Here is a 23,842-nt window from a genome sequence, read left to right as displayed (position 1 = left end):
GAATAAAACCACTGTGACCCAAGTAGAAAAAGAGGTCTATAGTAGACATTGATGAATGAGAATCACTGGCATGATCAGGGATTCAGGATCAACTTGCATTACTAGTAATACTCAAGTGCTATCTAATATATCTGAGCTCTTACTACTATGTAGTAGCTTATCGGCTGAATTTTTCTGTAAACTTCATAGATTGGTGATCTGCGCATGTAATTAGCATTTACAGGCGATTCATCTGAACTTCATGACTAAAGCCATCCATCCAAGATTCGAGAATATTATGAGAATCGACTATGCAGAATTTGATAAGCTAGAACGAAGATCGGATTCTCCAGCGATAGGATAAACTACACTTATCACCTGGGCAGTGTTATCACACAAGATGGGCCATCCAGATTCCAGACCCACAAAGCCTTCCCCGATTGTGACCCCGACACTTCAGACCCAATTTTCCCCGGCTAGAATCCCGAAACCACCAATCTTCTCTGTTGAAGCAATGCATGTCGCGTTCAATCACCGAAATCGGGAACGGCACCCGATGATTGATAAATGTCAATTTGCGCCCTTCCAACCCTGCACCATTCTCTTCCCACTATAACCACTCCGCCCAGATAAAGATGGCTACACAGCTCAAATCTGGTATCACAGTCACCGATAAACCATTATTCTCAAGAGAAAGAGGTCTCGAGGAACCCTCGGCATCAAGTAGCAGACATGATGACCCTAGGTACCCGAGTGTACATGACGATGAAGCCCCACAATCAGCATTCACGATAATTGAACCACCAGCACAACAATCCTCAGTAACAACTCATATCCTTGAGCCAGTTCCAGATGACCAATTCCCAGATGGAGGACTCCGCTCTTGGAGTGTTATCGCAGGGTCATTCTTTCTGCTCATGAGTACTTACGGATTAATGAACTCAACCGGTGTTCTCCAAAGTTATTTCGTCACGCACCAATTATCGAATTACTCCACCAGTGTCGTGGGTTGGATCCCTGGTCTATTCCTTTTCTTTGGTCTAGGATTAAGTGCGCAGGTTGGTTCAATGTTCGATAGGTACGGACCGACGGGCATTCTTATCGCAGGTACAATCTGTTATGTTGCTGGACTCTTGATCCTAGCAGAGTGTCGATTGTATTGGCATTTTCTGTTAACCATGGGTGTCGTTACGGGTACAGGCGCTGCGCTGTTGAGTACTGTTGCTTTGGCTGCTGTGCCACATTGGTTTAATCAGAAAGTTGGCATGGCGATGGGTACTGCGATGGCTGGAGCTGGGCTTGGTGGTGTGGCTTTTCCGTTGATGCTTCGGTCGGCATTTACTAGTATTGGATATAAATGGTCGATTCGATTGTTGGCGCTGATTGTGGGTATTCTGTGTGGATTTGGGATTTTGTTGGTGAGATCTCGTCTGCCGAAGGGGAGAAGCAAGTCGACTATCAATTTGCGGGCGTTTAAGGATGCGCGGTTTACTTGGTTGACTCTAGGGACTTTCAGTAAGTGGCAACCGATTCTCCAGGATCCAGTCTGTGCAATTGGGAGCTAACTGGCATTGCAGGCTTGGAATTGGAGGTCTTCGCTGGCATTGGTCTTTATCCGACCTATGTCGTGATGCAGGGATTCAGCACTTCTACCAGTGTGATCCTGCTGGCTGTACTTAACGTGTATGAATATCCCTTTTCTTGGGACTCGCTGTGGTTATTTGTTAAAACTAACTCACAATCTTTTAGCTTCTCAACGGTAGGCCGGCTCATTGCTGGTAGGGTCGCCGATAAATATGGTCGGATCAACACACAAGCAGCACTCATCACGCTCGGAGCTCTCGCTGTATTCGTGATCTGGCTACCCTTCGGTGGCACTTTAGTTGGTTTATACATGTTCAGCATAGTCTTCGGACTAGCGTCGGGGTCATTCCTAAGTCTGGCGCCCGCGTGTATTGGACAGATATCCAAAGCGAGCGAGGTTGGGGGAAGATTTGGCGCTTGTTACTCCATTGTGAGCATTGCGTAAGTGGTTCCTATCTTCTAATCCTGGTTGTTGTAATCAGTTAACTGACAGTCTATACACCCAGTACCCTCATTTGTATCCCAATCGGTGGTGAGATGCTGCAGGCAGTTGGATCAAGAGCAATGGTCGCGTATCTGGGTAGCGTGCTCATAGTTGCACTGGGAATGTTCGTGATGGCTCGGTGGGCCTGTCTTAGCTACCGGTGGAGATGGCAAGCAAAAATCTAAGCAGAGGCTGATTTTGCTGAAGCTAGCGAAAGCATAATTTATGCCATTGAAACAAGCCTAGGATATAAAAGCAGTGAAAGGGTCGATAATAAAAGATTGCATATGTGTAATTGCTACGGAGAGGCACTCATATCCTCGATCAATTTTCTCAGTCGTAGTAGGACCATAGGTACAAAACCTAGTTCTTCTCACCACCTTGATCTGCAAGCAGTTCCTCACTAAAAACTGTTAGCATATTCTCAATCCCGCAGATAGACCAATTCCTAGGAGAAACACGTACAGATATTTGTCCAACTCATCCGTATGCTTCTTTTGCTCCTTCAGCTTCTTTCGAAGCAACTCAAGCCTGCACCTGGGTTAACAAAGTTGCGAAATAAAAAAAATTTCATAAGTTGACCACATACTTTTCTCTCTCATGTTCCCGAACGTACATGGCCTCACTTGCAGCCTCTCGACGAACAAATGCATCATTTCTGTTCAAGTCAGAATTACCTTGGTAGTGACGTCACCGACTCCCTTGGTCACTTACTCCGCCAAAAAGCCCCGTGGTTTGGGAGAACCAGTATCTCCAGCTCCCAGGATTGATGGTGCTGCCGAGAAGGATCGAGTGATTGCGGGGTTACGAGCTAGCGAAAGAACCGGACGATAAAGTGCAGACTGCATCATGTCTGATAGAGTCGAGTGGAGCGACAGTGGAACAGAGGAAGTGGAGAGAAAGGGACGGTATGTCGATCACTCTGGAATGAGACACGAAGACACTTGATTTGGTTATTTCTGATCAGGTTACCTGGTAGGTAGAACAAAGAGTCTTCTGAAAGTTAAGAGTAAAAGAAAAGCTTTTGATCTGTTGGGTGGATGGAAGTTTTAAAAGTAGCTGGGGCCCAGGTGATCTCCGTGAGAGCCGTTTCTGTCAAGAATTACTCCGCATTCGAGTGGATTCTAGTGGGGCAGGAATTGGCACCACTCGTACGACCTACACTGGGACTTTGGCTCATTCCTGGATTAAAGATCTACTGTTGATCTCAAGATTGGTTTTAGCAGTTGTGGGCTCACAACTGGTATCAAATCGCTTCATTGAATTAAAGAAAAGAGAAAAGAGTACCATCATCTATCATCTCACTACAGCGTGTATCGGAACCCCTTCTGCAATTGCCGCGCAGCAGCAATATCAATGTCTTCAAGATCTGCAGTCACTTGCAGTCGGCGAAGTTCTTTCTCGCTCAGCTGGTAGTCCTCATTCTCCAATCGCTCTTGTCGCTTGTTGAGCATGCGAAGATTGAAATACATGAACATTCCGCAAAGCCCGCCGAGCACTTGAAGACCGACACATACCGACAGCGCAGTTCTGTAATATGGCTTCTCATTTGCAAGGTAGGTATATGGTGTCCAGATACTGGCCGAGTTACCCAGCGCGTTGATAAAAGCATAGGCTGCTGCACGCTTGGCTGGGGGACGTGGAATGGCATTCGCAATCCAGGAATAAAGCGAGCCATTCTGGGCGAAAACGAAGATCATTAAGAACATCGAGAAGTATCGTGGACCAAATTCGCCCACTGTCATGAATACCACAAAGCCCACGATTGTGATAGGGATCGGGTAAACGAAGAACCAGAATCGCTTCTCAAACCTGTCCGAGAGCCATGAATGTGCGAGACTGTAGAAGACCATGAAGACATATGGAGGTGCTACGAGTAGCAGCGAAATTGTGTTGTTATAACCGAGGGTCTCAGCGAGTGTTGGGAAGAAGTTTTGGAATCCAGCAGCTCCAGTGATACACATATAGCCAAGAGCAAGTACGTAGGTCTTGATATCTGTCATTGCCAGCTTGAATCCTTTGATCTGACTCATGCCACCCTCCTCATCCACGTCGGCTTCGGCGGCTTCCACTGCAAGACGTCGCTCAGCGACACGGCGCATTTCTGGAGATAGTAGTTTCCATGTTTCCGGAAAATCGGGAAGAAGGAAGCAGATCACGATTCCCACGAGCATCGTAATTGATCCCTCAATGATATATAGCCATTGCCATGCGGATAATCCGCGTTTTCCCTTCAAGCCGCTAAGAATTCCAGCGGCGATGAGGTTTCCGAAAGCACCGCTAATCAGGGATCCGGAGTAGAAGAGACTCATTCGGAATGCGAGTTCTTTCTTTGTGTACCACTTGGAGAGATAAAAGAGCACACCAGCAAAGAAAGGAGCCTCTGGAAGATAATCAGTAAATATGGAATTTATAGGGAGGATTTCATTTCGTACTTACCAACCAGTCCTAGAATAAAGCGACACGCAGCCATGCCTCCGTAACCACTGACTTGGCTTGTCAAGGCGGATACAAGACCCCATGCTGTAGTGAAGAACCCCAAATAAATCGAAGGCCGACCCATATAATTGAGAAGTAAGTTACTCGGGATTTGCATCAGAATATAGGCGACGAAAAGGATTGACAAGCAGGTTTGGTATTGTGTATCAGTCAAATGAAGCTCTTCGGTAAGACCTTGAAGCTTAGCGGCAGCGTAATTATTACTATCCGAGGGTTCCCGCATTAGCAATTATCAACTAGCATAGGGCCCGCGCGCCGAAATCTCACCGATCGATATAATTCAAAAGATAAACCAATACCACCAGGGGCATAATCAAAGAATCGATGCGACGAAGCAGTTGGCGCTCGACGATCTTCTCCTCTTCCGAAAGTGAAGCTCTGTATACTGCTTCTTCATGGGATACCTCGCCCTTCTCCTGGACCACATCAGGGTCGGGGAGACCAAGCTCCTTGCTGGCCATTTTGAAATAATAGCACTGGCTTCGATGATATCGGGTAAAATTCAGAGATGATAGTAAAAAAACTGCTGGAGGTCAGCTGTGCGGGGTGGTCGCTTTATATTCTCCATTCTAAAGAGGGGAATCTCAGACAGAGAAGACAGCTTGACTCGGAAGTTTTCCAGGGGTGCCTTTGCTCATCTTTACGCAGTCCAATAAGACAGCCTCCGGATTCTTGTATCTCCGACGATCTCAAGTAACCCCAGACGTATTATGTGAGTCTGGGGAAAAACATGGGGGGGGGGGGGGACTAGCCACCTCCACTCCTAACGGGGTATAAAAAGTGCGGATTGCGGAGAAAGACAAGAGATACACGAAGTGCCAAGGTGGTGTGAGATGCATATGACGAGAATGATAGGCCCAAAAGGACCATGGAGGTGAGTTACCCCACGATTCAAAGCCACTCAAATCCGGGTTTCAACCACGCCAAGCCTCTTATGGTGTAAAGCTTCGTGTACACGGTTCCCCAGATGGACCGTGCTAGGCCTTGGACCTCCAGACTCAAGAGTTCAACTTGTATTTCTCGGACCAAATCCGCGTGCTTTGGACCAGATGGTGAGATCATGGGTATCTTTTGTGGAATTCTTTGAGTTTCAGATTAGTCTTTTGACTTTGTTCCGTGTATTATCTTCTCTGTGTAGCTTGTTGCTCCGCTGATCTTGGAGACTATAACCAAAGGGAAAGCATTTCCCGATACCACTATTTTCAGTGGCGCTTATGTTCAAGATTGGGGGTTTGCCCAGCTTTATTTTTATATTTTACCGAGGTTTAAGTTGCCACAGTGCTATACGCCACGCGCTACTACCATAGTACTCTTATCATGGTAAAAATAATAGCCTCGCAGTTTCTCCGCTTTCAAGTTGTTCAAGTTGTTCAAACTGTTCTTCCTTTTCATCTTATTCAATAATTCCTTATGTCTGAAATAATGGCTGACATCATTTGGAATTACAGTATATTAGTATGTTATAGACCTCTTTTCCTACTTGGGTTGCAGTGGTTTTTCGAGTTTCCTCCCCGCCTGGCAGAGCAGAGAGGCAGAATTAACCGATGTATAGCTCATCCCTATGGCTACCAGTTGCCTATATCCAACTAAACACCTGGCATATAGCAGCTAGCCTTCCCTTCCAGGTAATCATGTAGGTGACCCCGTAGGTAACCGTGTAGGTACTTACATGCAAAGAGGGGTATGTCACCAGATACCTGTACTTACTACATACTGACTGGGTACTTAAGTATGTGAACATGGCTGTAGTGTCACTGTGTCTACTTGACTGAGATTCCTGGCCAAGCACTTCAAATGTTGAGTGCCGAGTAGATACTTTGCCCTTTTTCTGAGGACTTGTAATATGCCGACGGGGATTTCAGTATTGATATGATAAAAGCTCCAGGAGCTTTGAGAGTAAACTGCCAGGATATTATCACACTAGGTAGCACATATACTAATCAGATGGAATGCAAATTCATCTACAGAAATGCAACCTGCCAAATACGGGACTGAAGAGTGAGTATGTAGTTGAATAATGTCAAAAGGAAAATCTCGCATTTAGATATCGAGCCCAGCTTGAACTTCCGGGTCTTTTGACCTCTCTTTAATTTCCAGTTATAAATGCAGGAGATCATGATCATGATACTTCAAGTGTTTGTACATACTATATGTAAGTGGAACCAGAAATATTTCTTAGACTTCTAGGACTAGTCAACTGGTTGTACTACTAGTAGTAGACTCACCCAGGGACACTTCAGGCGCAGTTTGCTACTATGACTTCAAAAGAACCTTGGAATAAGGAGTTGTAGTAGGTAAATTACTTATTCAACATGGACTACTCCGAGTCCATTTTGGCCTCAATTATGATAAGATGCTAAGCCGGTACTAGTAGGTACTAGGTAGTAGTAACATAGCTTAGGAATCTGAGAATTCTATGAAAATTAAAGGGGAAACCCCGCATTTTGATTATGATTTTTGAAATTGGAACCTTGGAATATAACAAATAAATGTTTGGTACTCTGTACTAATAGAGGAGATTGACGTCTTGGCTCATTTTTCAAGGGCGAGTATTTCGTCCCTGTCCAGGTGAGTCCCTGCCTCTCCTGGCTTGGGTAGCTTATGATCTTGGAAACTGCTTCAAGTGAATTCTTCAGTATCTTGATCCCCCGAGAAACTTGACCTTGAATGTACATTCACATAGTGCATGGTGGGGATGAATTCCCATACCCATACTCCAGATAGGGAGTTGGAATCTTCAAGCAATCTAGGCCGATTGGCTTATGTTGAGCTACAACATCATTCCATCCAATTCCGATAGGTCATTTTACAGGTCCCCAATCCCAACGACCGGCCCCTCATTACCAATTCAAGCCAGTGACAGTGTTTGCGCGGCCTCATCATCTTGCATTCCGCCAATGGGGCCACTGAATAGTGGATTCGGCCGCAACGTGCGGAGCAGGATCCGCAGCTCCACCATCCTATCAGAGCTATCAGAGTCCCTGAGAACCCCAGTTACTAGAGCTATCGGTGGTCCAAAATTGGGCCCTTGTGAGACGCCCCCCACCGCCCCGAGAAGGAGATCTCGGACGAAATCTCACTCGTTCAAATCCCGCCGTGCCGTTGGTCGCAGCATGATTCTCTCCTCCCCCTTCGCTCCATTGCCGCGTCCCCATGGTCGGTGAATTGCGACCATCCGCCCCCGACTCACGAGTCAGGAAGGCGCCTAATCGCCAGTCGCGCTCCTGTAAGGTCTGCAGAATTCGTAAAGTCAAGGTACTGTCCGCTCAGATCCCCTGCGACGGGAGGGACCGTTATTCCCGTACCCGAAGCGCCCCCCTGTCTACACTGCCACCCCACTGAAAGACATTCTACGTACACAATTCAAACGGAGCAAACAGAGCTAACATCGCTCCGTTCTAGTGTGATCGTGTTAAGCCTTGTCATGCATGCTGCGCTCACGGGTACCCATCGAAATGCGTCTACGAAAACATTCCCGACGAGGAAGCTCGTCCTATTACTCAAGCGGAGGAAATTAGGAATTTGCGGGCGGAGATCCGAGAATTGAGGACAAAAGTTGATGAAAGACGAGATGGTATGTGGAGGCATCCCCTAGTTCCTTTATACTTCAGCGGGGCTCCGGGTCTCATTTCCATTGAAATCGCCCAATCGTGGCTCTAGCATCTGCCACTAACGCTGTCTCGCTGCAGGGTCTGGAGATCAAGAACTCGAGCGGCTGGACCAGCTTGAGGGCTTATTTGACTCTATTCGATCCGCCCCGTCTAGTGTAGTTGACCAGCTCGTGCGTGAGATTCGATCCGCACATGGTGGAGTAAAGAGAAGTCTGGTGAAAGTAGGACCGTGGGAGGGACATGAAGGTAGGTTGGGATCAGCGCTGCTATTATTATGATTGCACGAGCTGAACCTTTTTTATTTCTTGCAGCATACGAAGGTTACGATTATACGGGCGGTTTGCGACGATCTGTCATTCCAATCCGACGATCTACTCGAGATTCGAGCTGGGAGGTCAACTTCAATGATCCGCTCGAAGATGAGGAGGATGAAAATGGTGAACTTTCTGAACGAATGTCCTTGTCCAGTGGTTCCGAATCAGGATCGTCCGGAACGATCTCTGTGATGAGCATGCAAAGACCCGCCGTGGATATATTCGTGGAACGGTTTGTCGATGCGTTTAGTCCAGAGGTCGATTCTAAGTCTGGTCGAGCAGGAGCTCTGCGCGCAGCTGCAGAGATTCGAATGTTTTCACCGTTGATCTCTGACGCATTCGAGGCAGTCTCCGTCGCTTTCTTTGGTAGATCGGTGCAAAATAAAGAAATTGAGGCGTCGGGCTTTCGTTTGTACCCACGAGTATTGCGTGGACTGCAGGACGCATTGATTGACCCTGAGCGATCTAAATCAGAAGCAACGCTAGTGACAGTCACCCTGTTACTTGCTTTTGAGAGTGTGGAAAGGACGACACATAGTGGTGTCCCAGCTCATGTCAGAGGTGCTGTGCGATTAATTGAACATCGAGGACCAGAAAATCACATGTATGGAGTGGAGCATCTTCTCTTCACTGAGCTACGACCTTACTGGATCGGTGGTGCGATGGCAACACGACAGCCATCCTTCCTTGCTCGCGAAGAGTGGAAAACAATCCCGTGGTCGGCCGGAACGACTACTAAGGATATCCTACACCACCTGCTTGACCTGGCAGCCGAAGTTCCTGCATTACTAGCGCAATCAGATCAATTCCAGGAGGCACAAGAGTCATCCGTGATGGGAGCACAAGAAATGACAGTGAAGCAAACTGCTATTTGGAATGGAATTACTGATCTCACAGGTCGTTTCTACCAATGGCATCAAGATTGGGTTGAGTGCTACCCAGATGGTCCCCCACAAGAAGCAGAGCAAAAAGGCGAGCAGGGATTCCCGATATTTAGAAGACGAGACTTGCGGACTGGCGCTGTCTATGCCGCAACCAAACTTACATATCCAAACCTTCTCCTTGCACAAACCATGTGTGTATACTATGCTGTTCGCTTGATCCTCTCGTCTATTGATACCCGCCCGGTGGATCGAGTCTCTCTGATGGAGAAGTATGAGCTTGGATGCGGCATTTGTCGCACATATGAATATTATATTCTCACGGCACCCGGAAACATGATCAATCGCCTGGCGTTTCCTACACGTGTGGCATGGGAAGCCTTCCCTGATGGCGGTCCCGAGCGAGCTTTTATGGCTGAAGTTTTGAGTCTAGTTGAGAAGCGCCATTCCTTGGGCCTTTGGGGTGGCAATATGTCCGAGCTCTCCACTCATAAGGACTCACCACTCAACACGGATCAAACTTGAAGTCACATAATGAGGCAGATCCTTTTTTTTGTTATTAAACGAGATCACGATACGGCGTACTCAGGATTCCATAACAAAAGTCTTTTCTCTCCAATTAGAATACCTTCGAATCTTCAAGTTGGATACTTCACATTACTCCAGTGCCACTATACATGTAAATGGAAATTGACGTATCACAACTCTGACCTCAATCTGACAACCTTCGATCCTTTGATCCCGTCAATATTTTTTTCATTGGGTAAGTTCCAAGTCTGCAAGATTAAAAGACTCCACATTGAGCCCACTAAGACGGAACAGAACTTGAGGGTCCACTACCCTGACCACTCAATATCCTCAATTTCTCGATCGACATCAATAGTTCCAGGCACGGATGGATCCGACACGCGATTTGGGAAATAAGCTGAAAAGGAGACCATGGGTGGAAGCTGCCATGAGCTGTCAATTAAAACTCAGCTTCTGCAGCTTTGTTTTTCTTTTGTGACACCCCAGCCTTGCATCTATTGACTCTCAATGACTTCTATTCGCAAAATCTTCACCTCGGCCTTGGTGGCTGCAGCTACAGTCAAAGCGACAGGGATTAACGATTTCTCTTGCGAAAGCTCATCCAATCCCGTGGTTTTGCTACATGGTCTAGGTGCTACATACTATGAAGATCTAAACTATCTCCAATACTGGCTGCAGAGCGAAGGTTACTGCACCTACTCCTTGACCTATGGAGCTTACGAAGGGTTCCCATTTCTCGGTGGACTCAAGGCCGTCGATGAGTCTGCACCTGAGATCGCTGCGTACATTAAGGAAGTTGTTGAGAAGACCGGCAAGAGCAAGGTGAACCTCGTCGGCCATTCTGAAGGTGCCTTCCAATCCCTCTATGTACCGAAGTTCGAAGGTGTCTCCCACCTGATTGATCGTATTGCCGCCATCGCACCACCCACACACTCAACCACATTTGCGGGTATTTACGAGCTTGCTTATGTTCTGGGTAATCTCACTCGGGAAGTCGTCGGCGATGTCCTAGACACAGTCGGATGTGCGGCGTGCAATGACCTTGGCCCTGATGGACCTGCTGTGGAACGATTGAATGACGGAACTCCCATCGCGCAACCGGGTAACAACATCACGATCATTGCGTCCAAGTACGACGAACTGGTCACCCCGCCCACCACTGCATTTATTCATGAAGATGGTGTTCAGAATGTCTGGGTTCAGACCTACTGCCCACTGGATCCAGTTGGACATATTGGCGAGGCGTACGATTTGAATGTGTGGAATCTGGTGAAGAATGCCCTGGATGATACACCCAATCGCAAGTTTACCTGCCTGATCGGGTCACCTGGAAAATAAAGGTCAACTGAGTGATATTCATAACTGGACATACTGTACGGAGTATATGCTGTATATATAATATTTAATTTATTTCTGAATACCTGCTTCATTTCACGCGTGTTACCATTCGTTCTCCACTTTGCAGCCCAATTTTCTCTATTCACTTTAGCGTATAGACGTGTCAATCAGAGAAAGTGATCAGTCACGTATACTTAACGCGTTTACGGGTCTACTTCCACACCGCTTTCATTTTTACCCAATTATAGATGTATACTACTTCACCGCTATTTCCAATATCTTACATTATTGGTTAACTTGATCAGCGATTAGCAGAATATCCATGTTCCTAAGGAAAGTCACGGTTGACTGACAGCTGGAGAGACATGATTTTGAGATCCCCGCGAGATTGTGGACTTCCCTTAAATTTTTTACTTGCCCAAGCTTGGATTTTAAAACAATTCTTTTTTGTGACTTCCCCGAATACCATATCTCGAACCCAAGAAGTGGGGTTCCTACCCCTCACGACCTACACACCCTTCATCCACACAACAGTTCCCTTTGCCGTGAGGAAACACCGGATATCATGGCAGCGGGCGACGAGGTATCCGAGATGGATGCCCAGATGGCCCGCTTACGGGCTCAAATAGGAGGCTTGCGTAAACGACGCCAGCTTATTGAGCTGCAATCCCAGGTTGCGGAGGAGGAGAGGTTGCTACAAGAAGCAGAAGACAAGCTTAATGCAGCTCGTACTCAGAGTTGCGAGGGCACCCCGGTCCCCTCAGTGACCCCTCTCCCGGATACTAGCAGCATGGTGGCTGCTTTTATCGAGTCAGTTGTGAGCCCTCAATCCGAGCAGGCGTCCCCTGTTCAGAAGGGCCATATCACAAATGGTGGGGTTACTAACTCTCAGGGAGTCCATCCGGCACGCACTGGCCTTCTGGCATCTGGGTCCACCAAGCCAGTCTCTCAACCTGTGGTGACGTCAAAACAGGCTGGACAGCTCAAGACACCACCGGCTACAGTCCAGAGCGCCAAGCGTCCTGCTGTTTCCGCTGCGAATGACGTTAGCCCTACCCCGGCAGTCCGCCCATCTGCAGCAAGTCCCCGTGGAGACAACGAAGTGCCGCCAGCTAAAATCCAGAAAATCAATCCCATTCCCTCTCCCGCAAAGATACAACCACCTCGCAAAGCGCCGACACTCACCGTCAAGCTCCCTGCTCAGCTATCTGCTCCGATCACAAAGCCAGCAGTACCTGTTCCAGTGGCTCCTAATGTGGCCGCTGAGCCACCAGAACCAAAGATGAATGCAGTCCCGAAGTCGATTCCCACTATAACACTGAGGGATGCCCAGTTTAGCAAGCCGACGGTACAGTCGCCCCCGAAGCCGATGCTGATTCCCACTATCACACTCAGGGACAACAAGCTTGGACTACCGCCGCTGCAGCCGCTGCCGACTGGCGCACCAACGGGACCAGCCATGCCGGTAAAGCAGGTACTAAGTTCGCCTGCGGTGAAACAGAACAACACGCCCAGTGTGCAGACCAATGGACATGTTGTCAAGCCAACCAATAATGTGCCTGTGTCACCTGCGTCGGATGCTGCCTTTGTGAAAGAAGGCCCACGTGCAAACAAGCCAGTAGATCATGACCCAGCACTGCAAGTGAACAAGGCATACACTTTCCCACCCCCGCCCCCTAAACTTGGCGTTTATCAAGCCTCCAAATGGGATGAGTGTCAACGGTTTCTGGCGGGGCTTGACGAGTATTTCCTTAAGTTCCCCACACACTACGCCGAGGATGAACCTAGACTCGAGCTCGGCGCCCGCTTACTTGCACCACAGTTTCGCAATCCTTGGATTGCATTCGCTCACAAACGTGGGAGGTCATGGAAATCCTACCTTACTTTCCTGGCGCATGCCCTCGCTCGCAACAGCAATGAGAGAACAGCTACCATGTTGTTCTCAAATGGTGCTCAGTTCGCCAACCAGCCTGTTAGACATTTCGCCCTTTGGCTGATCCAGTGGGAGCCCCATCTTCCAACTTTCACCGTTCATGATCACAAGTTGCGTCTTTTGGACGGAATTCTCCCATCTGTTCGAGCAAAGGCCAGCAAGCCTCATACGGAATTTGATGACTACATATCGTACACGGTGTATCTTCAAGTCATTGAAAATTCTATCCCCGAACGTGTGAGGATGCTGAGTGGCTTGAGAGGCAATCTGTTCCCTGCTGAATTGGAGGATTATGGTATTATCCAGCAAGAGTCAAAGCCAGTTATTAAGGAGCAGCCTACGCAACTGCCTCAGGTGAGACCTGCAGAGCAACCCATAATGGTGCAACCCGTACCGCAACTCGCACCGCAACCTATTCAACAAGAGGCCTTTCCACCTACCGGTCCAAGACAACGATCGCCCCCAAAACAACCTAAAGCTCGCTCTCCATCCCGACCCAGGCTTCGTTCTCCTCCCCGAGCTCGGTCACCTTCCAGATATCCCAGAGATTGCTCTCCTTCTAGACACCAAAGAGATCGTTCTCGTTCCAGAAATAGAGGTCGTTCGCCACCTGCCAGGTCAGTTCGACCTCGCTCGCCGTCCAGACCAGCAACATCTAGAAGATACAGGACTCCCTCTCCTGCAGCGCGGCCATCATATGGAAACCGGTCGCCAGTGAGAAGAGACCGGACCCGCTCACCAAGACGGCGCAGATCTCGTTCTCCATCAAGGACACGATACCGTTCCCGGGAACGCCCTCCAGAAGCACCAAGGGCACGTACTCCACCAAGAGCGCGTACTCCTACGGGTCCTCATCAATACACAGTAGCTGCAGGCAGACAGACTCCGGGACCTCATGCACGTCGCATGTCACCTGCGCCGCCACACCCCCATGTCCCAACTTACAGCGCGGGTTCTTGGTGGGAATTCAGAAACTTCACAGGCAATATTGAAGTCCATTTCAAAAAGTACTCAAATTACTATGATGACGAGCACAAGATCGAAGCCGGCAAACGTTGTCTTCATGAACCGCTACTGGCTCGGTGGAACGCGTATGCCAATCGACTTCCTAAAGTGTCTTGGCTAACATTCTGCACGTTCCTCGTTCAGCTACTTCCACCCGATGGAACTGAGCAGGAGTCTCGAAAGTTGTACTGCAATGTTAAGCAAGGAAATGGACAGTCGCTTCGTGACTTTGTCTTCCTTATGCTACGATATGCGAAATGCTGGAACACCAAGGATCACAATCGCCTTCTTCACCTATGGGAGCGAATTAACCCCTCTATCAAAGACCAGTGTTCACGCACTTGGCGCGACTTCGAAGACTTCCATGACTTCGTCACATATCTGCAGAGTGTCGAATCCGGTGTTGCCGATTCTGACGCTACTATAACTCCAGCTATTGTGGCTTCCTCCTCGCCTCGCTCTAAGCGTCCTCCTGCACGACCTGCTCCTCGCGCACCTTCCCGTCCACCTCCTCGTGGACTTTCTCGGCCGCCTCCCCGAGCTCCTTTTCGAGCACCCCGAGGAGGTCGAGAGGCTCCTCGAGGACCGCCTGGACCTCCTGGGTCACATGGATCATCTAAAAAGAGACCGCCACCGAAGAAAGGCCGAGGTGGTGGTGCTAGACGTGGTGGCCGTCGTTGAAAAGTTTGCTTTTATTTTTTGAGCCCTCTACATCAAATTGGTCTTATCATTTCCCCATCAAGGTACTGGTCAATGCTTTTTGGCCTTCTTTTAACAAGACATGCAGTAAGTTGGCCACCATTTTAACATCCTCATTTCAATATTTTCATTATCATTCTCGTTATTTTTGGGGGTTCAGTATCAGTTTCTGTCCCGGAATATTCTTTTATCCTTCATCAAGAGATCAAATTTATATCCCACTCAATCCTCTTTGGAAGTAAAATATTCCCTATTGCCTAATGAAAGGCTGTAAATAACTACAGTCTGCTAGCCACGGGAGCCTCAGCCTCGGCCCGCGCCAACGCCTCCTCAACCTGTTCCTTTGAAGCCATCAAATGCGACACACGTCTCCCCTCATCATAATAAGTGGATGATCCACGTTCACTCTGGTCTCCCCAAATACCCCGGTACTCTTCTTCGGGATAATAGAAAGCATTACCATCATGAAATCCTGAGAGTATCGTTGCGTCGGGGTCGCCACGGCAGCAGGCACAACCCTCTTCGGTGCTCGGTTCCTGCACAATCGTCCCATTAAGCACCCCCTCTTTGGCCTCTTTATACAGTTCTCTGTAAAGATTTTCAAAGGGGTCATCGAGGGAGTGGTGCAGCAAACGAATCTGGAATGAGGCGTGCTCGTTCTTGCACTGTTCGGCACAGTTGAGGAAGAGCTTGCCCAGATCGTTGAGAAGCGCTTCCCCTGAGTAGTCGGGGTGTGTGATGAGGTATTTGCATTTGGGTGAGACGCTTCCTTTAAGACCTGGGAAGAGCTCGGCGATTGCGTGGATGGTGTCAGTTAAGGGACGATCGGTGATCTCGCTGATGTAGGTCTCAAGTAAGAGTGTCATTTTGATTTGATGCTTGATGATTGTGGATATGAGAGCGAAAGAGAGTGCAATTTTGAGAGAGTGGTGATGCAAGAGGAAATGAGTATGGTTATATAGGCCAGTTTTGCGGCTCTGCGGCCCCCATGTCAGACCTGGCAGCCTTGTGCCACAGCATCGACCCGATGATGACGACGCACCTGGCGTTATTACAATGATTTTTGTGCCACAGCCCACTTTATTCGTAAGTATATGTGTTTTGAGGTATAAAACCGGACGATTTCCCAATTTTTCTCCCTGTATGGATGCATCTCTCCGGTTTAGACCGCCAATCCACGATCATATGTGAAGCTAATAGCTATGCTCTATGGTGCCACGAAACTTATCGAAATGAATTCCTCAATTGTGAGGCGTCCAAAGTCTGACTTATTGGTCAAAATACCTGAGTCAACCAGGCTGCCATATGGAAATGCAAATGCTCAGTGAGTCAGTCACTGTGGTGGGAGAACAGCGCCCCACTCAGCCCAACACCAAATGAACATGCAGCGGTTTCAGCAAACCAGAATCCCTCTCCACAACCAGAAAGATGAGTGGCCAGCTACGCCAAGTCTACATTCGTATATGTAGGTAGGAGTTTAGCCTATCTCAGCATGTCACTAACTCTTATCAGGCATTATTGGGTTGATGGTTCCCCGCCATAACCCGGCATTTACTCCTCACATGGACTTGATAGGATTTCCCAGCCCGTCAGCCCATCAGAATGCAGCGATTTCTCAGCCGATCAATTTTTACTTTTTTCTTCTTCTCGTGCAGCTACATCCCTCTCTCTATCTAAACCAATGAATGAATACAGGGAGAAACTATGGGCAATGATCCACAGCCCGACCGCTTCATTCGGGATCATTGATAGGCTTTGTCTCCATTATTCCCCACTCTGTGGACCTCTGTGGACCCTGCGATCGTTGAGCCATGGCTCAGCTGGGTTTTCCCTAGTTCTTTTTGTTGTGCTTATCTGACTTACCAGATTTTGGTTTCTTTTGCGGGCAGAAAGTGTCAGGAAATTATCTTCTTTGTTTTCTGGATTTAGTGGTCGACCCTTGGTCCCTAGAGTTGTCAGGATTCGATTCAAAAGGGCTGTTAGAGCCCCTTGCGCTCAACGCTCGTATTCGGATTATGAGCAATGGAGGACTGGAAATCTACCGAATCCCGCCCGCTTTTACAACTTCAACCGGTATTATGGAGGGAAAGGGGGAGGAGGGTGATGCTCTGGGCGGAGTTAATTTTGGCCACAGTGATTATTGTTAAAACTTGTACGGATTTCACGTTTCTGGAGAAATTCAAGACTCGACCTTCGGTTATTCCATCCACGGCACCGTTGACCTGGGACCAGATTTCACCGAGAGAGATATTGGAGTATCATAATTGTGGAGATGATTTTCAGTGTGCTCGTCTGGAAGTGCCAATGGACTATGAAGATCCGGATCCTGAAGGTCGGAAATTCGTGTTGGCGGTTGTTAAGCTCCCTGCAAAGGTACCGATTAGCGATCCTCGCTATGGAGGTGCTGTTCTAATTAATCCCGGTGAGTTGAAATTGTTAGATTATGCACAAGCGCTCATGAGCTAATGAGGATTCAGGTGGCCCTGGTGGCCCTGGAACATTACAAGCGGTTCTTTCGGGCCGAAGTCTCCAGACAATTGTTGATGCGGAAAATGACCCAGATGCTGGTTCAATGAACTCCGATGACAAGTATTTTGACATCATTGGTTTTGATCCGCGTGGTGTAGGATCCACTGACCCAGCTTTAACATGTTTTCCTGATCCTGTTTCTCAGCGGAATTGGGAGCTACAGGTTGAGGCGGAGGGCATGCTTGGCAGCAGTCCCGGTGCGCTCCTGAAGAGTTGGCAGCGTACGCAGGCGCTGAATCTTGGGTGCTCGGCCTATGAGATGAACGGGGTATATAACAATGATAAAGATGCTTCGATGATGTCCTATGTTAATACTCCACTTGTGGCCCGAGACATGCTAACTATTGTGGAACGCCATGGAGAGTGGCGCGAGAAAGAGGGTTTGAAGGCACAGAAGGCAGATGATAAGCTTCATGGTTATGATGCTATGGGTGCCATTGCAAAGCGCACGGAGTGGCATCGAGACGAAGAGCCACTCTTGTATTGGGGTCGTTCATATGGAACGGTCTTAGGAGCGACGTTTGCAGCTCTTTACCCAGATCGAGTATCCCGAGCTGTCCTTGATGGTGTGGTTAATATGGATATGTACTACACTGGCAAAGGGAAAAATGTCATAGTTGATGCTGATGCTATCTTCGATCGCTTCGGTCTTTACTGTGACGCTGTTGGACCAACTGGATGCCCATTTTATGCGGACGGAGGCCCCGACGCAATCAAGTCGGCTTATTGGGCGCTCGAGGACCAACTACTTAATGCTTCTATTCCGGTTATGGCCTCTTCAAATCGAGGTCCGGAGGTTATTACTTGGACAGACCTCAAGGCCATTCTCCGAGTTGCGGTTTACCAACCGCTGCTTGCATTCCCCGTATTAGCGGAGATGGTTGGTGCTCTTGCCGAGGGGAATGCGATCCCTATGGCCGATTTCAAACATGAACGACACTTCAGCTCATGCCCATCAAGTGAATGCAGTATTGCGGGTCCGTGGTCCTCCCAGTGCACGCAAGGCCTGGATAATTCTCTCTATGCGATGTCTGCTATTCTCTGCACAGATGCCGAGTTTCTGGCGGATCACAATATTGATAGTTTTACGGAGATGTGGCGTGGTATGAAGGAGGATAGTAAGACCTTGGGGGATTACTGGGCTCAGATGGAGCTCGCTTGTGCGGGGTGGAAAGCACGAGCAAAGTATCCATTCAAAGGTATGGTGACGAATAGGTACTATTCTGAAGTTCTTTTACTGACCAATATCAAGGTCCAATGGGAGGTATCACCTCACATCCAATGCTATTTGTATCAAATACCCTCGATCCAGTTACACCGCTGCACAGGTACGGCTTTTCCACATCTCTGCTAGAGACATTTCTAATATGGAACAGTGCACAACATATGACGTGGCGATTTCCGGGATCAGTATTGCTTGAACAAGATTCAGAAGGGGTAGGTAAAAATCCGGTCCTACTCATTAATCTTCATATAAAATTAACTTTCCTGTAGCATACCACGTTAGCCGCGCCATCAGTATGCATAGCCAAAAGAATTCGTACTTATTTCCAGACTGGGGCTCTTCCAGAGGTGGGGACTCTTTGTCAGGCTGATTTAAAACCGCTGGTCGGTAGAGTGGGTCAAATGCCTATTACGACTCAATTTGCGAGTGAAGCTATGAACGCAGCCGATCAGGATCTGCTGAAAGTCCTGATGAGAGAAGTTGAAGAGGGATATTTCCCCCTTCCATGATGATTTACGACTATTTCGGGCATTTTCTAATTTTTATGCATTTTTTCTTGGTGATACAGCGTCTGGTTTTGATCATATCCAAATCTTGTCTTGGGAAGGAATTGTATACTTTTTCGTACACATGCAGACCACAATACATAATTTTTCCCCAATGGGATGAAAATTGAAGCTCTAAATTCAGGTTCATGCACATGTGTAGTCAGCATTACACGACAGTCATTTTTGCTTTATCCGTCTTACAAATTCGTCAAATCCGAGCTCCATGGTATGCTACCGAGGCTGTGAGATGCGGGGAACTGGCCGCTTGGACTCATCCAGCCTGATCCAAGAATGGAGAAACTGATTTAGTATCACTTCATCCAATCAGACTTACATCTCAAATGGACTGCCGATAAGTGTTTGCCCCTGGGAGGGGTACTTATAAGAGGTGCGGCCCAATTCTCGGGTTGGTTTCTCTGCACTCATTCCATTTACCAATTCATATTCACCATGGCACCCCCAGCAGCTATCGATACAGTCACCGAAAATGTGCTTCCTAAGTCAGCCGACGGCAAGAAAGCCGTGCTGCCAATCCCGACTATGCCAGTCGAGGAGGACAAGCTCAAACAGCGTGAACAATTAAAGGGCCAGCTGGCAGCTGCGTTTCGCATCTTTGGAAAGTTTGGCTATGATGAAGGTACGCTATTGAAGGCGCATACTCAAATTCCTATAGAACTTGTCAGTCTTCTATTATTAGACTCGAACTAATACTTTTTTCAATAGGTGTTGCCGGACATATCACTATTCGAGATCCCGTCGACCCAACCACATTCTGGGTAAACCCATTCGGTACAGCCTTTTCATTGATCAAGGCCTCGGACTTGATCCAGGTTGACCACTCAGGCCAAGTTATTGCTGGTGGTGCGAATCGCATGCTTAACTCGGCGGCTTTCATGATTCATGCAGCGATCCATACAGCTCGTCCCGATGTGATCTGTGCAGCTCATAGCCACAGTATCTATGGGAAGGCATTTGCTTCGCTGGGTCGACCACTTGATATTATCACGCAGGATTCCTGTGCCTTTTATAATGTGAGCTTCACCATTGAAACTTGAATTGTTTTTTTCAGGACTGACCTCTGATTTTCCTTGAACTCTTAGGACCACGCAGTGTATAAACAATTCAGAGGTGTTGTTCTGGCAGAGGAAGAAGGCCACGCTATCGCAGAGACGTTGGGCGGTAAGAAAGCAGCAATCTTACAGAACCACGGTCTGCTCACGGTCGGTCAGACTGTTGAAGAAGCCGTCTACTGGTTTGTTTGTCTGGAGAAGTGTTGCTACGCTCAGCTCTTAGCAGATGCCGCTGCTGCAGGTCGGGGCGGGGCTACCATCAAGATCGACGATGCCGACGCTGCCGAAACATATAAAACAGTGGGAACTCACGGAGCTGGGTGGTTTAGTGCAAAGCCAATGTTTGATATAATCCACCGAGAGACAAATGGGGAATATCTGGAGTAATTCAATATATCCCAGATTGCCACGGGCGCATGTCTCCAGTCTCCATTTGTTCATGCAGTCAGTGGGTTGTTTCACGTACAGAGGCAACCATACTATTATTATTCCCTTCTCCACTGCGATTGTTAGCTACGGCTGTATATCTGAATGGAGTATTCGGCTTTTTATCCTTTTCTAAATTGTATCTCCACTTCGCGGATCATGTTCGGACCCTGTCCGTTCCTGGGTAGTCCGGATTAATGCATCAATCAGCATGCTGTAGGGTGGAACTACCGCCGTTTCAACCCACTAGCCTGTCATCTTAATTCGTTTTGGGTTAAAACATCACTTCTTGGCTTATAATTAAATGGATAAATTGACCCTGAATTTACCCTGCATCTTCCAGTGCTAACTTGGGTATAAATAGTAGACCCTTATTCTTCAACTTGGCATCAATCCAAGATCAAAATTGGCATTCTCCAAAAGTCTCGCAAAAATGCAAATCATTCTTCCTCTCCTCGCTGGTGCTGGCCTTGCCACTGCCGGATTAATCCCAAGAGGTTCCCCGACTGTCAAGAGAGACAGCTGGGGTGGTGCCGTCTCACTCGGTCCATCAAAGGCAAACATCGTCAACGCCGTCACGACCATCATTCCGGGTACAGCTCCCTCCACACAGAATGGAGAGCTTTTCCTGTGGCCTGGTATGTCAAATGGTACAGGTGATCTGATCCAAACCACCCTGGAGAGCTGGCCCGATAACTCGTGGTGCGGCGCGACAACTGGACAGTGGTGTGTGCGTGCCAGTGTCTTCGGGTCCTTTGGACAGTACAGTGGCGATGGCAGCCCTGTTAGTGGAACTGATCATGTGCGAATTGAGTATAACCTCGAGAGTGATGGACAGACCTGGATTCAGTGAGTATAGGACTTCTTCGCAAATGAACCACGTACGATGTACTAACCCTTGCAGAACTGTGACCAATGATGTGACTGGAGCTCTTCTGTCCACCTACTCTATTGCTGCTGGACCTTACATGGATGGGTAAGAATGAGTTCCATTTTTTAAGTGCACTTGAATCCTGCTAATAAGAATAGTTACGGTACCGGAACCGAGTGTGATGATGATTGCACCGGTACTATCGCTGCCCAGCAGTACCTCAACACGACCATCACCCTCGATGCTGGTGATGCCACCTTCGGAGACACTATTGTCACCAGCTCTGGTGCCAGTTATACTGGACTCGCCTCAAGCCAAAGTGGCAAGGTCTGGACTATCAAGGCTATGAACATTCCGGCCATGTCCTAAGCATAATGTCTGGTCGCGAACATTTTGATCTGCGCGATTGTGATTATAAAACTTGGAAAGTCGTGTTCATCTCAATTTTGAATTTTTGTGTATTGTAGTACTTTCACTGGTGTTTTTGTTCAGGTTATTTGAAGTCATTGAATTCTCAAGATACTGCGTTCAATATGAATGCAAAAACAATGCCGCCTTGCACTTCCAAAGCATCCTAACACCTTGCTCTTATTTACATGCAAATTAAACATTAAAATTATCCTTGATAATCAAGATCCACCACAAGTCTAACAGGCCCAGGAGCCGCAGCTCCACCAATCCCATCATGATGCTTCATCGACTCAGTATAAGCATTAACCACCTTCTTAGCACCAGGTGTGATAATCGAGCAACCCTTCCCATCAGCCTGACATATCCGCATCCCTTGCACAGTATCATGAGCAATCTGCGCCTGAATAGCCGAGACATCCCAGCCAGACCATCCATTATTCTCCACATCACCAAAAGTAAATTCTCCCCAAGTAGAAGTATATCCACCCCAGGGGTCAATCGGAAGGCCCTTCGTTCCGGGCGCAGCACCCCAAGCCCCTTCTGAATCTTCATCAAAGGCTAAATAACGCGTCTCGCCAGGTGCAAGAACAAACGTCAATGCGGAATTCCCATACCATCCATCCATCTTCCCATCTGGTCCAACTTTATTCCAAACGGTCACCGTCCATGGCTCGGTATTTGAGCCTTGGAATTTCACAACGTATTTATACTCGTGTGCTGTGAATGGACTCACGAGATTGATGTTGCTCCCCCAGGGAATCCCGATATTCCCGCGATATTTCACATTCGTCCCCTTGGGAGCACTGCGTCCCCCGAATCCTTTGGTAGAAAATTTACCGTCCTTTGGAAGGGAGGTCCACTCGATATCGGATGGAAGAGGTTGTCCGTGTGGATCGAGAGCGTGTGTCAATTGTGACAGGTCAGGCACTGCTGTCGCGGGAAGTAATTGTGGTAAGACCGGTAGTTTTGGTAAGAGCCCAGGCGCAGGATCGGTTGGTGTAGGAATTGCGTTTGGTTTTTCATCGACTAATGCCTCTCTGAGTGGCTCTGTATCATCTGAGACAACGCGTGAGGCTTCGTTTTCGGTACCATGTACTGAATCTGGGATCTTTGGCGAAAAGTGGGTTTCGGTGGGGGTTTCCTCTGACGCTGCTCGGGATGGTGTGTTGATATCCAGTCCTACAGTGACTGTCGCATTGCCGTATCCAGGAATAGAGCGCACAATTGTTTTGGTGGAATGCAGGTCCTCCCTCATGATATCCATAACGGTTTTTGTCATGTGGATTGTGGTCGTAGCTTCAGATTCAGCTACTTGAGGCTGTTGGATCGCGAAGTTGGTAGGCTCGGGGTGAGAATAAGTTGGCTCTACTAATAGATCTTCGATAACGGTGGTTGTAACAAAGATTGTGTTGGTAGGTCTACAATCTTGGTATACAGTAGTGGTGAGGGTGCGAAACTCGATTAACATGTCAGCCGGGATTCTATCAGCCCAGGCTATGTCTCGAGGCTCTAGGGACTCAGCGTGGGGCATGAGATGCCCATGCGCATGACGATAGCTTTTGAAGCCCGAAGCATACTGAGTGCCGGTGAGCAAGAGTAGAAGTTTAGATTTTGTCCACGCCATGATGCTGGATTATGGAAGTAGTCGATATCGCGAGGTTGTCGTACTCAAGGAAAGAGGAAAGAAGAATAATAATCAAGACTGAATTTCAGGAATACTATGACAGATCTGCTGTGGATGGTGTTAGTATGATCGTCTCAATTGTCGGTCGCTTGCATGCTTATAGGAACATGGTGGTTGATGTGGTCGGCTTCGTGGGTTTCAGTCAAGCACGCGACGAGGGACGTGACAAGGCTTTATACTAGTTCTACGCGATAGTCTGGACCATGGAGATCTGGAATGTCAA

The 23,842-nt window shown here is 48.0% G+C and overlaps 11 protein-coding genes across 11 annotated transcripts; 7 read left to right on the top strand and 4 right to left on the bottom strand.

The window, feature by feature from the left end:
• Positions 1-614: 614 nt before the first annotated feature.
• On the top strand, positions 615-2,232 carry N7483_001123 (uncharacterized protein; the record flags this gene model as incomplete). The annotated part of the gene is made up of 4 exons (XM_057084561.1): positions 615-1,494; positions 1,518-1,662; positions 1,729-2,004; positions 2,070-2,232. The coding sequence occupies 4 exons, from the start codon at positions 615-617 to the stop codon at positions 2,230-2,232; spliced, it is 1,464 nt and encodes a 487-aa protein (XP_056950710.1).
• Positions 2,233-2,410: 178 nt separating this feature from the next.
• N7483_001122 (uncharacterized protein) lies at positions 2,411-2,898 on the bottom strand (the record flags this gene model as incomplete). Its single annotated transcript, XM_057084560.1, has 4 exons — positions 2,411-2,450; positions 2,513-2,578; positions 2,637-2,705; positions 2,762-2,898. The coding sequence occupies 4 exons, from the start codon at positions 2,896-2,898 to the stop codon at positions 2,411-2,413; spliced, it is 312 nt and encodes a 103-aa protein (XP_056950709.1).
• Positions 2,899-3,351: 453 nt separating this feature from the next.
• On the bottom strand, positions 3,352-5,007 carry N7483_001121 (putative MFS transporter; the record flags this gene model as incomplete). The annotated part of the gene is made up of 3 exons (XM_057084559.1): positions 3,352-4,430; positions 4,487-4,749; positions 4,814-5,007. 3 exons carry the CDS (start codon positions 5,005-5,007, stop codon positions 3,352-3,354), a joined length of 1,536 nt encoding a protein of 511 aa, XP_056950708.1.
• Positions 5,008-7,699: 2,692 nt separating this feature from the next.
• On the top strand, positions 7,700-9,877 carry N7483_001120 (uncharacterized protein; the record flags this gene model as incomplete). The annotated part of the gene is made up of 4 exons (XM_057084558.1): positions 7,700-7,777; positions 7,949-8,120; positions 8,236-8,403; positions 8,469-9,877. The coding sequence occupies 4 exons, from the start codon at positions 7,700-7,702 to the stop codon at positions 9,875-9,877; spliced, it is 1,827 nt and encodes a 608-aa protein (XP_056950707.1).
• Positions 9,878-10,387: 510 nt separating this feature from the next.
• N7483_001119 (esterase/lipase family protein) lies at positions 10,388-11,218 on the top strand (the record flags this gene model as incomplete). Its single annotated transcript, XM_057084557.1, has 1 exon — positions 10,388-11,218. The coding sequence occupies one exon, from the start codon at positions 10,388-10,390 to the stop codon at positions 11,216-11,218; it is 831 nt and encodes a 276-aa protein (XP_056950706.1).
• A 565-nt stretch (positions 11,219-11,783) lies between these two features.
• On the top strand, positions 11,784-14,837 carry N7483_001118 (uncharacterized protein; the record flags this gene model as incomplete). The annotated part of the gene is made up of 3 exons (XM_057084556.1): positions 11,784-13,505; positions 13,576-13,865; positions 13,922-14,837. The coding sequence occupies 3 exons, from the start codon at positions 11,784-11,786 to the stop codon at positions 14,835-14,837; spliced, it is 2,928 nt and encodes a 975-aa protein (XP_056950705.1).
• A 296-nt stretch (positions 14,838-15,133) lies between these two features.
• On the bottom strand, positions 15,134-15,721 carry N7483_001117 (uncharacterized protein; the record flags this gene model as incomplete). The annotated part of the gene is made up of 1 exon (XM_057084555.1): positions 15,134-15,721. The coding sequence occupies one exon, from the start codon at positions 15,719-15,721 to the stop codon at positions 15,134-15,136; it is 588 nt and encodes a 195-aa protein (XP_056950704.1).
• A 1,156-nt stretch (positions 15,722-16,877) lies between these two features.
• On the top strand, positions 16,878-19,118 carry N7483_001116 (alpha/beta hydrolase; the record flags this gene model as incomplete). Its single annotated transcript, XM_057084554.1, has 5 exons — positions 16,878-17,277; positions 17,333-18,583; positions 18,637-18,712; positions 18,761-18,821; positions 18,879-19,118. 5 exons carry the CDS (start codon positions 16,878-16,880, stop codon positions 19,116-19,118), a joined length of 2,028 nt encoding a protein of 675 aa, XP_056950703.1.
• A 489-nt stretch (positions 19,119-19,607) lies between these two features.
• N7483_001115 (Decarboxylase NovR) lies at positions 19,608-20,614 on the top strand (the record flags this gene model as incomplete). Its single annotated transcript, XM_057084553.1, has 3 exons — positions 19,608-19,794; positions 19,881-20,188; positions 20,258-20,614. The coding sequence occupies 3 exons, from the start codon at positions 19,608-19,610 to the stop codon at positions 20,612-20,614; spliced, it is 852 nt and encodes a 283-aa protein (XP_056950702.1).
• A 472-nt stretch (positions 20,615-21,086) lies between these two features.
• Positions 21,087-21,893, top strand: N7483_001114 (uncharacterized protein; the record flags this gene model as incomplete). The annotated part of the gene is made up of 2 exons (XM_057084552.1): positions 21,087-21,502; positions 21,683-21,893. The coding sequence occupies 2 exons, from the start codon at positions 21,087-21,089 to the stop codon at positions 21,891-21,893; spliced, it is 627 nt and encodes a 208-aa protein (XP_056950701.1).
• Positions 21,894-22,140: 247 nt separating this feature from the next.
• Positions 22,141-23,559, bottom strand: N7483_001113 (uncharacterized protein; the record flags this gene model as incomplete). The annotated part of the gene is made up of 1 exon (XM_057084551.1): positions 22,141-23,559. One exon carries the CDS (start codon positions 23,557-23,559, stop codon positions 22,141-22,143), a length of 1,419 nt encoding a protein of 472 aa, XP_056950700.1.
• Between the last annotated feature and the right edge of the window lie 283 nt (positions 23,560-23,842).

Source organism: Penicillium malachiteum (assembly GCF_028827825.1).
Source record: "Penicillium malachiteum strain IBT 17515 chromosome Unknown utg000001l:1.0-8184562.0:1.0-8186909.0, whole genome shotgun sequence".
NCBI lineage: Eukaryota > Fungi > Ascomycota > Eurotiomycetes > Eurotiales > Aspergillaceae > Penicillium > Penicillium malachiteum.
This window is presented reverse-complemented; position numbering and strand designations above follow the sequence as displayed.